This window comes from Aulostomus chinensis, chromosome 20 (genome assembly GCF_037954235.1).
Source record: "Aulostomus chinensis isolate RoL2024-O1b breed Wild chromosome 20, RoL_Achi_v1.0, whole genome shotgun sequence".
Taxonomy (NCBI): Eukaryota; Metazoa; Chordata; class Actinopteri; order Syngnathiformes; family Aulostomidae; genus Aulostomus; species Aulostomus chinensis.
This window is the reverse complement of record NC_141339.1, coordinates 21,652,034-21,663,252: the sequence shown is the minus strand read 5'-3', so window position 1 is coordinate 21,663,252 and position 11,219 is coordinate 21,652,034. Positions and strand designations below refer to the sequence as shown.

The 11,219-nt window shown below is 45.8% G+C and overlaps 1 protein-coding gene across 3 annotated transcripts; it reads left to right on the top strand.

Annotated features, from left to right (window-relative positions):
• Positions 1-252: 252 nt before the first annotated feature.
• On the top strand, positions 253-10,947 carry tbx18 (T-box transcription factor 18). Of its 3 annotated transcripts, none has more exons than XM_086190228.1 (8): positions 253-311; positions 2,788-2,953; positions 3,107-3,208; positions 4,621-4,792; positions 5,455-5,622; positions 6,877-6,941; positions 8,174-8,268; positions 8,674-10,947. In XM_086190228.1, exons 1-8 carry the CDS (start codon positions 302-304, stop codon positions 9,210-9,212), a joined length of 1,317 nt encoding a protein of 438 aa, XP_086046354.1. In that variant the 5' UTR covers positions 253-301; the 3' UTR covers positions 9,213-10,947. The 3 variants fall into 3 exon arrangements, with proteins under 3 accessions (XP_086046354.1, XP_086046353.1, XP_086046352.1); XM_086190227.1 differs by lacking the exon at positions 253-311 and adding an exon at positions 1,137-1,733 and having other exon boundaries at positions 2,794-2,953; XM_086190226.1 differs by lacking the exon at positions 253-311 and adding an exon at positions 1,138-1,733.
• The last annotated feature ends 272 nt before the right edge of the window (positions 10,948-11,219 follow it).

The following is an 11,219-nucleotide window of genomic DNA, read 5'->3' as shown; positions in this document are numbered from 1 at the left end:
GAGACACACAGTCCAGGCTCGTGATGGTCCAGATGGAAGCGGGCACGTCTCCTTCCCTCCTGTGGTCTCATCATTTACACTGGACCAGAGCCAAAGAAACAAAACAAAACAAAAACAAAACAAAAAAACCCGGCGGTTTGTTTATTTAAGCAACAAACCACCGGAGGCCTCGAGCGCTACAACGGAAACACCGGGGAAGAGAAGAGGCACCCCGGACGAGAACTGAAGAGGACGTGAACAACACAACCTGAAGACTCTGATCAGGAGCCAGGAGGAGGAAGAGGGGTGAAGATTTCAACAGATGAATGAAGGTTAGTTCATGAACACACACACACACACACACACACACACACACACACACACACACACACACACACACACACACACACCTTCTACGTTACTGTGACAATCATTCCATCTATTGAAAAATTAATTTAAACTCCAACAGGCCTCAAAGCCAATCAGATAATCATTCAATAAAGTTATAGAACCGAATCACACAAGTCTGTAAATTCATGTGGTTATTATTATTATTATTATTAATAATAATATTAATAATAATAATAATAGTTATAGTAATAATGATATTATTAAATACTGCTGTTTTGTCCGTTAAAAATCTTAATTATTAAACAACAAAAACATAAATAATTATAATAATAATAGCATGTAATAGAGAGCTGGTTGCTGAAGGAGTGTGTTACATCAGGGACTGACGAGACGCATCACACACACACACACACACACACACACACACACACACACACACACACACACACACACACACACACACACACACTCCACCGGGGAAGCAGGACTGAACCTGGACGTGTAATTTCTTATTTCACGGGCCAATAGAAAATTCACCGGCAGCCAAAGTCAACCGAGAACACACACACACACACACACACACACACACACACACACACACACACACACACACACGCCTGTGATTGCCAGGATGCACCGTGCAGAACTTAATTAATGATCAGATATGCAGAGTGTGTGTGAGAGAAAGAGAGAGGGAGAGGGATAGAGATATGGAGAGAGAGAGCGAGAGAGAGAGAGAGAGCGAGAGAGAGCGAGAGAGAGAGAGAGCGAGAGAGAGAGAGAGAGGCTCCTGCAGACATGATTCATTCACCAGCTCCACTTTGACCACATAAGGCGGCACGAGCGGCCCCCACAGCGGGCGGGACCGGGGAGGAGAGGTTGTTCCGGGAGGGGGGGGGCTGTGAATAGTTGTGATTGGCTACTCAATGTTGTGATTGACATATTCCCCCCCTCTCATCTAAGCTCCGGTTGTCGACACCCCCCCCCCCCCCTCCAAAAAAAAAACGGATCACGGATAACGGCGCAGTGCTGCTCCTTCCTCGGAGGCTCGAGGACGGACAGCGCACACACAGGACTTTGTTTTTGGGACTTTCCTCCTGACGACGTTCGCCCCCCCTCCTTTTTTCATTTTATTTTTTTGTTTCTTCTTCTTTCACTCCTTCCGAGCCCGATGGCGGAGAAGCGGCGCTCCCCGTGCGCCCTGAGCGTCAAAGCGCACGCCTTCTCGGTGGAAGCGTTGATCGGGGCTGAAAAGAGACGCAGGACGTCCGGCGAGGATGTCGCGTCTCCTTCGCTCCTCTACGAGGACGGAACTGACGTCTCCGACCTGACCGGGAGTCCCGGGCCGAGGGCGAGCACCAGCGACCGCGGCAGCGAGGCGGAGTGCGCCAGCGACGGATCCCGTAAGTAGAGAACAAAAAATAATATTAATAATAATAAAACAAAAGTTTAAAATTCTAAAAATGAACAAAACACGTAATTCTAATTAAAAAAAAAATAAAACAGCCGACAGCAAGTTCTGCCATTAATGAGGAGCAACAACGTTTGGTTCCCGCGATTAACTGATAAATTATCCCTCCGCCCGCGCGCTGTCAGTTACTCGAACTAGCTAGGTCATCCCGGGACCTGCACGTCATCACCTGCCGCTGTTACCGCCGATTTAAAACTCATTAACAGCCCGGAAAATGAAGCCGGGGTGACGAGCAGCGACCTGAGCTGTGACATCATAAATGCGAGGCGAGGGGGGGGGGGCTGCGAGCATGGCTAACGGCAGACGCTTTTATGAGTTGTGTAGCAATCATAAACACGCTAATTAGCAGCGCGTAAAGGCGGCGGGAGCGGCAACCGTGAGCGCGGTGACGCGAGCGGCAAAAAACGGCTGGTGAGTTTTAAAACCTGCAACAATTTTTTAGCGTGTGTGTTTGTGTGAGCGTGTGTGTGTGTGTGTGTGTCTTGATGGACTCGCGTCCATAAATTTCACCGCTACCTGCCGAGCCCAGCGTTGAATGTCGCAAATAACAAAATAACAAGTGGCGCGTTTACGTCGGATTGTATCCTGCATATTAACACACACACACACACACACACACACACACACACACACACACACACACACACACGCACGTTCAGAATCCAGGTGTAAGGGTGTTTTTGTGGGTCAGCAAACTCCATCTTCCACTCCACATAAACATGGTGATGAAGGGGCCTCAGAGATGAGGGACACCGTTTTATTATAATATTGATTTATCGATACAGAAGGGTTCGTTTTCCCAGTCCAGTCTCATGTGCGGCCTTTTCTCTGCTCTACGGTTACAAACCAGCCACATTTTAATCGGTGTCGTTGCCTCCCTTTTAAAAAAAAAATTATTGATTTGCAACAACAACAAAAAAGTCAGGATGAGCGCTTTGCCAAATACCCGGATGTTTCACCTAATAAACTCTGCTTGTGTGCGGCAGCAACAGAGAGCGAGGACGCGCTGCTGGAGAGCCCGCAGCCCGCCGCCCCCTGCGCGGCGTCCGCACCCGGGAACGGAGAGGAGACCCGGGTGGACCTGCAGGGATCAGACCTGTGGAAACGGTTCCACGAGATTGGCACGGAAATGATTATTACCAAAGCTGGAAGGTTTGTTATTTTTTTAAGCTTTTCATTTAAAAGAAAAATACATTTTCATGCATTTAATAATAAAAAAAAAAAAGATTTTCTTCTTCTAATAAATCGGTGTTTTCTCAAGCTTATAGCAGCGATGCTGATGATTTATTTTGCTTTTCCTGTCAGGCGGATGTTCCCCGCCATGCGTGTGAAGATTACAGGCCTGGACCCACATCAGCAGTACTACATCGCCATGGATATAATCCCTGTGGATAACAAACGATACAGGTAACACACACACACACACACACACACACACACACACACACACACACACACACACACTGAAAGGCGTGCTAGTAGCTAAAGAAACGATCACAACAAAAGCCATTTAAAAGGGACTAAATAAATGGGACTATTAAAGTGATGCAGTGGAGAGTTAAAGGTCGTCTAACCTCTAACACGCATGCCCTATATAAACAGCCACATTACAGTCATTTCCGTCAAAATGTAGTCTGTATTTAGCCGCCGTGTCTGGCCTGGACAACCCGGGGTTTTTCAATTGTGCAACCCCATTTCAGTCCCCACAAATGGCGCTTGGCACCGGTGTTTTGTCACGGTGGTTTTGCCTCCCTTTTGGAGGAGAGAAGGAAAAAAAAGAAGAGAAAACCCTCCTTTTGGATGCCTAATCTCTCCACCCTTCAAGGTCAAACCAACAAATGTCGTTTTAATGCCAGCAGAAGCGTTAATGCAGCCAAGTGTGCGCATGCGTGCTCTGGTCTGGTCTGTCATTTCTGCGGGACGCGTTCGTGGCGGTCTGCGGCAGCGATGAGTGATCCACTAAGGACACGTTACCGGCTCAGTCTGACTGGAGCTCGGTGCTGGAGCTGCAGGAAGGAGGCTGTAGGCTTTTTTAAAAAAATTGTATATATTTTTTTAAATTCCCACCAGACGTATTTAAGCTTCCTGCTCATTTTCAGCAGTAACACACCAACGGCCTGTAAATATGATGGTTTTCATGGCAGGTTTCTTTAATTCCTTCTTTCAGGAGACAAAATGGGCTTTAAAAGTGATATTTGTAGAAAAATACATTCTCTCTGTAGTCTCTGTATTTTTTCCTTTTCAAGGGGTCTCATTGTGCAAAGATTCTGACTGCAGTTCTGAGTTGAAACCGACTTATTTCCATATAGCAAGTGTATTTGTAGTTTATAGCACATTTATATAATAAAACATGAAAAGCATTAAGCATAAAAGAGCCCTTCTTAAAATAAAATGTAAAAAAATCTGTGAAAAAAATGTTTAAAGAATATCAAATTAAAAAAATAAGCAAAAATAAATTAGAACAATATTAAAATACCAGTTACAGTGCAGTGGAAGCTGTGAATAATTACCTGAACACATAAGCAATCAAAGGTTGTGAGTCTGGATTTAGAGGAAGTGAGAGCTGCAGCAGTTTTCTGGGAGTTTGTTCCAGACATGTGAATCATCAAAGCTGACAGCTTCTCTGGGACAGGAGCAGATCTGTCGGGCCTCTCACACCAGTTCCTCCTGGTGTCCCCTGGCCTCTGCCAGGAAAACACGAGGGGTCCTTTTCTTCTGCTGTGCACAGCATTTTTTATTGTCTATAAATTCAATTGGGTGTACAAAAACGTGGCATTGCTCTCACTCCCCACTCCCGCGCGCGTGATTTATTTCTGCAGGTACGTGTATCACAGCTCCAAATGGATGGTGGCAGGAAACGCCGACTCTCCCGTGCCCCCCAGGGTCTACATCCACCCGGACTCGCCGGCCTCAGGAGAGACGTGGATGCGTCAGGTTGTCAGCTTCGACAAACTCAAACTGACCAATAACGAGCTGGACGACCAGGGACATGTAAGGAGATCATATATTTATGTATAATCAAAATAAAATAAATCATTTTAGTGAGTGAGCGAGTTCACCTGCCGCCCATTTGGCAGCTTTATATATTTCTTGTCGTGATAATTCCTGCAAAACCGATAAATCATTTTTACTCTATGTGGCCTTGCACTGCAAGGGAAGCTCCAGTCTCGTTACACTTGTATAATTACAACAAAACTGATTCTCATTTTAAAAAATAGGCTGATTTACCAACTCTTAAGTAGTCAAGTTTTCCACTATATTTTTTATTTTATTTTATAATTGCAGCAACAAAAAAATCAAGTCAGGAATATTGGTGGTTTATATTTATTATAAAGACAATTATGTCATTGTTAGCTGAAGAATTGAGAAACACCCTGCTTTTCATGGTGTCAATACAACACTGTAGAAAATGAAATCTAAATTGAAATCACAAGGAAAACTTATTGACAAATAAGAGGGTTCATTAATTAATAAGTCGTTCTGCAAGTGCAGCAATGTCAAGTCTTTGAACCAGTTCTTTTGTCAGGGTGGTTTTCTTGTTACTGCTAAGTTTCTTCGAATTAAAGGCTCAATCTTTAACTCCCAGTGGCAGGGTTGTTGTTTAGTTTTGTTTTTTTTAAAGTGCAAAACCTCATTTTTTTCTTCTTTGCCAGATTATTCTTCACTCGATGCATAAGTACCAGCCGCGGGTCCACGTGATCCGTAAGGAGTGTGGCGAGGAGCTGTCCCCGGTGAGAGCCATCCCTGCCGGGGAAGGCACCCGCACCTTCTCCTTCCCTGAGACGGTGTTCACGACCGTCACGGCGTATCAGAACCAACAGGTAGGACTGACTTCCACGTGACCTCACTTCCTCTTTGCGTCCAAACAAAGAGCCGCTGTGGCCAAGAAACACAAGAGTCCATCCTGCTGGTGATCAGCTGAGGGCCTCGCTGGATGAAAATGTCGCACATTTCAGAGTTGTTTTACTTTTTGTTTGGCTGACAGCGATTTAGGATGAATTTCTGCAGGGCCACAACGATGTCATCAGTCACTAGGAGACACTTGATCAGGCCCATACCAGAGCTGATGATTAGTAATGGAAGCCGTTGGCGGCGTTCCGGTCCGACCCATCTGATTTTCTTCACTATGAGCTTCTGAGTTTGTGACCTAAACTAACGTGTTTCATGATGAGGCTGAAGGGGTCGGGCAGCCGGTTCACGGTGTTCTCGTCACTGGTTGGAGCGTGTCATGTGTTGAATTAGCACTGAGGATGGCCACGGCCATGAGTCCCTGTTATTTTGGGACGTGTTTTTATGACGGACGCTGTTTTATGTGTGCAAAGAGAAATTGCCCCTTGAGGACAATGAATTCTGTTCAGTTGGAGTTGATTCTATGCAACATTTAGAAATGTTTTTGAGGATGTCTTTACCTACAATGTTACTATGAAACTGACTGAGACTGCAGTCATGACTACAGACAGGCGGAAGGGGCACATTTTCACATTTATTCATTTCATCGGCAATATTGGAAAGAAAAAAATAAACAGATTCTGATCATCGTACAAATTAGGACAAATGAATCCAATAATTAGCCAAGTAATATTCCAGATAACCTATAATTTAATTTATAAAAAATTATTTAAATCCCCCTGCTACAAATTGTATATTCCAATCAAGTATACAACACGTTACATTTAACAAAAAAGAAAAGTGCTTCCTTTACATTTTTAAGACATTTTTGGATGTTTAGCTCTGACGTTACTTCAGTCAGCTGGATCCCAGCACACCGCAGCTGATGTCTGAACATGATGGCGATGCCTGTAAAAGTCTCATTGGATGCGGGTCATGGAGCTGAGTCTTAAACACCACCCACAGCCCGAGCAGCCCCACACACACACACACACACACACACACACACACACACACACACACACACTCAAATGCCTACAAATGTCACAACTATCAAACTGAGTGAACGTCATGTATTTGTAAGCGTCTTTAACAGAGAGGGTAAATTACTTGCACGAGCCTGCAGGATGGTATCACGGGTCTCATAACACTCGTGGAAACAGTCTGAGCTTTATTTTCCCTTTCAGATAACGAGGCTGAAAATCGACAGAAACCCGTTTGCCAAAGGCTTCAGAGACTCTGGGAGAAACCGGTGAGTTCATTTCATCTCCAGAGATTTTCACTATCTGTTGTATTATCAGGGTAAAGTGGGATGATGGACTGTGTTCTAATCTGGCTCGCTTGTGCTTTTTGTCACGGCTGCAGCAGTTTGGATTTTTATGGGGATAAAAACTAAATCTTTTCTAATGGAAAATCTGCAGCGGCCTGTTGTTAAATCTGTCCAAAACAACACGTATTATTTTACTTAAATCACATTAATCACTAATTCATTTTCACGAAAAGTGCAAACTATAACTGCAGTTGCAGGTTTTGAGAGGGGAAAAATCTAACCTCGGCTGCAAACCCAAATGGAGCGTCAGATTCCTCTCGGCCTCGGGAACATAAACATCAACACCAAAATAATAAAAGTCAAGAGTGTCCTGAAGAAAATCTGTATAAACACATTTCTAAACGCATATAAACACAGCATTAAAACAACACAGCAGTAAAAGTCCAACAGTCTCCAAACAGCCACTCCCCGGAGGCCTCGCAGAAATCATTAGGAGAGGAGGAGGGGAGCGAGAACGGGAGGAAGAACGTGTGAGACAGAATGTTGGAGAGGTAGGAAGGTGGAGAACGGCAGGGCTGGATAACCGAGAGACCCTGACAGCAATAAAAGTTGAACCCAGGAAGGCCGAAAAAACTCCTTAAATATTACAGGAAGAGTTAAGCAGTTTGCTAAATAAACCTCTGCTCTGATAGGCTGCTTTAGCGCGCACAGAACCGCTCCGGGCAGCTTGTATAAATTATCACCGTGGCTACAACCCTGCGGGGGGAGGACTTTTATCCTCACGCTAACGAGGGCTAACAGAGGACTTGAATTACCCCGCCACAGCAACCCTCTGCACCACCTAGAGGAGGAGGGAGACGCAGATTTTGGGGGGAAGGGGAGTCCCACCTCATAAATCCTTGCTGCCGCTTCCTGCTCCTTCGTCCTGATTCGCCCGTAAAAGCCGTGTGAAAGCAATTACCTCCGAGCACCCGGCTGGCAGCAGCCAATAGCAACATGGCGTTTATGCCCCTCATTACCTGTGGTCTCCATGGAGATGGCAAGAGAGGCCCCACGGGCGACTAAGATGGCCGCCAGGTGGTTGGCGTGATGTATGACCTAGAGTAGAAAGCAAAGAGTACCCGTGGTTACTCAAAGTGCGGGACCAGGAAGTTCTACTCGGACTGAGTTTGTGTTGGTGTGTGTGTCACGATAACGTGCTCATGTGTTTACAGGATGGGTCTGGAGGCGTTGGTCGAGTCTTACGCGTTCTGGCGTCCATCTCTGCGGACGCTCACGTTTGAGGATATCCCTGGCATGGCCAAGCAAGGTACTGCAGAGTTTTCTACAAAAATGTTCACATTGCGAACAGGTTCCATGTCCCAAACAACCAGCGCCAATTCTGAAAAGAATTCTCCTCGATGAGGTGCAACAGCAGTAGGTCACTGGAAAATGCAGTATTTTACAGTCGTAGTCTGAAGGGTGTGGCAGCAACTACTTCGCTTGCTGGTAAATTCCAGTCACAGATTTTGTACTTTTCCTCTAAAACCCAGTCCAGGTTTGCTATGGTCCTGAAACTGATTCAGGGCCCCTCTACGACCAGAGAACTGTGACTGAGTATCAGAGCCAGTCCTGACCTGACAGGAAGTCATCCGAGTTTAAGACATTTAAACAAACATCCAAAGCTGTCAGTCGAACTCTCAAATAAACTTGTTTCGTTTTTCTGTTTCTGAAGGAGTCCCAGGAACTCACAGCGTCACTGCATCATCTCACCTTCTCTCCACGTCCCCGTGCTCGTCGCCTTTCCAGGTTTGCCCTCTCAGCCCACCTGACTACACCTGCAGCAGACCCACACACCCCCTCCATCGCTACAGCAACCCCCCAGAACCGTTCACTTCCCCCAGAGGTCCATCAGCGTATGAAAGTGAAGGATTCTGCTCCCTGCCCCTCCCTGCCTCTCAGCTCAGCTATCTCTCCAGTCCAACCCCACAGGGTTACGCTGGTCTTCGCCTCCACACGCCGCCTTACAGCCTGTATGGTTACACATTCCCTCCCTCACCACGCCTAGCTGCCAGCCCTGATAAAATGGCCGCTGCCGCTGCTTCCAATCACCAGAGCCCCTTTCTTGGCTCGTCTCCAAGTGGGACGCTAACGGACAGTTTGGGCATGCTCAGTGGAGGACAACAGGGCTTCTTGTTTGACTCTCGGACTTTAGGACTTGCTGGTAGCCAACCAGGGGGCGGGACCTCACAGGTCACTGCCCACATGGGCTGAATATGACTCTGGACATCTACAGTTGTCCTGAAAACAAAAAGATACTCTGAACGTTTCCTCCGGCTCAGAGCGAACTGATGACTGAACGTGGAGCTGAAGAGGAGTGACACATCAAGACGATGCTCCTGTGAGCGTAACGAGCCTGTCAAAGCTCCTTCACCGGAGGAGGAGAATATTTCACTGACTTCAAGTACGGTGCAACAACAGCGGTCATCCCCGGAAGAGACCAAAGGGCTTCAGATAAGAGGCTTTACACCCCAGTGACTTAACTGGAACCGAATGTGGATCAGGCAGAAACTGGGCTGGCCCAGACTCGCAAAGCTAGCACTTCCTCCTACAATACCCACAATGCCTCTGTCATCATGCACCCTCTGGAAACTGTTTATTTTGAAGGGAGGTACTGACTTAAACCTATCATTGTGAATTGAATCCCATCTCATTATGAGCCCTTCAGATGTTTCTGAAACAACTTTTCACCACTCAGACTTTTTTTTTTTTTGGAGGGAAAATCATGAACACGTTGGTCACCTGTTGCATATTAATCTGATGACATCATGACCTCAAGAGACCACAGGAGATGAACAGGGATGGCCGACAAGGTTAGAGGTGTTGGGGGGTTGAAGAGTGGAGGACATATATTCGCTGCAGCTGTTTGGACGTCATCTTTCCTGTGTGACAACAACAGCTCACGGTGACTGTAGATAGCAGGGGACGGGACGGCTGTGTGACCCTGCGCACTTAAAAACCCAAATGCACCTGCTTCTGCTCTTTCGACCGGGTCAGGCACGCCACAGCCAGCCTTGAACTTAACCCAAACGCTTTTCTTTGCAGATATATCAGCACACGCTTTTGCCGAGGACATTAATATGTTCTGTGTCCTTTTTGAGCAAAATAAAATATATCTATTCACGCCACCATGCTTGTTGATGGCACTAATTCATACGGTTGCACAAGGTGCTGCAAGCAAGTGCAACTTTTTCCACATTTCTTGAGACCAAGTCAAATACTTTATAAAAATATACAGCACACAGTATATTCTGTTTCTGAGTGTGACCACGCAGTAAAACTTTGGGATGGTTTCAAAGACCTTCCCTCCACTGCACGTAGGGGGACTCATGCAGGGTTTGCATGCATGCAAGTTGCCTCTCGGGTTTGTTTTTTTGGCTCACCGAGCTCATCATGAAGGCACTGGAAAACAAGCGAACACAACCGGTGGACACTTGGTCTTGGAGCGGCGTGAAGAAAAAGAGGGGGTTTGATGGTTACTAGTTTATTACAGACATTTGACTACAGCCTGTTTTTCAAATTCAACACAGACTGAACGATTTCAGAGTGCTTGAACAAGAGCACTGCTTGAATTTGGGGGCTGAAATGACTAAATCTCACAGGAGTTACTGGCAGAGAGGACTAGCTTTCATGGCCTCCGTGGTGGATATTGTTTTATTTGAGCCACAACCGCAACGAGATCGGAAACAGGATGTAAATTACTGCGTTGACCCTGGTTTTTATATTTACATCACTCACGATCAAATCATAAATAACGATGTTGACCGCTGGACTGAGTGCAGATTAAACCCTTTCCAATTACAGACAAAAGCCATGTTAGTGAGGTTTTTTTTTGGTCAGAAGGTGAACTATTTATAATTTGCTGCAGTCAAACATTCAGGAACAAGAAGGAAAAAAAAAAGAAGCCCATTTCTGTCTGGAGAGGAACTTTAACCCTTAAACTAAGTCATCACCCTAAAATTTAACGATTTACTCCATCAAGACTTGGGTTTTTTTTACTAAGAGGAAGTCCCACAACATGGCCGCATAAACAGATTTATGTCCCCACAACATGAGGAATTCCCGCTACACACATAAACACATGCACAAACAAAGAACACGTCCACATTGTCTCTTTTTTCCAAAACAAATGTGCTGGATTACTGATGGTGTGCATGTGTGTGTGTGTGTGTGTGTGTATAAATGGATTGTGGTTGTGGGTGTGAAGTTGCCGCGGATGTG

What these genes read in the sequence shown, in the direction of transcription:
- tbx18 (XM_086190226.1), top strand. Translation starts at nt 1,502, where the DNA reads ATGGCGGAGAAGCGGCGCTCCCCGTGCGCCCTGAGCGTCAAAGCGCAC. An exon ending in GTGGATAACAAACGATACAG is followed by an intron (nt 3,209 to 4,620) that starts GTAACACACACA and finishes TTATTTCTGCAG; the next exon opens with GTACGTGTATCACAGCTCCA. An exon ending in CCCTGGCATGGCCAAGCAAG is followed by an intron (nt 8,269 to 8,673) that starts GTACTGCAGAGT and finishes CTGTTTCTGAAG; the next exon opens with GAGTCCCAGGAACTCACAGC.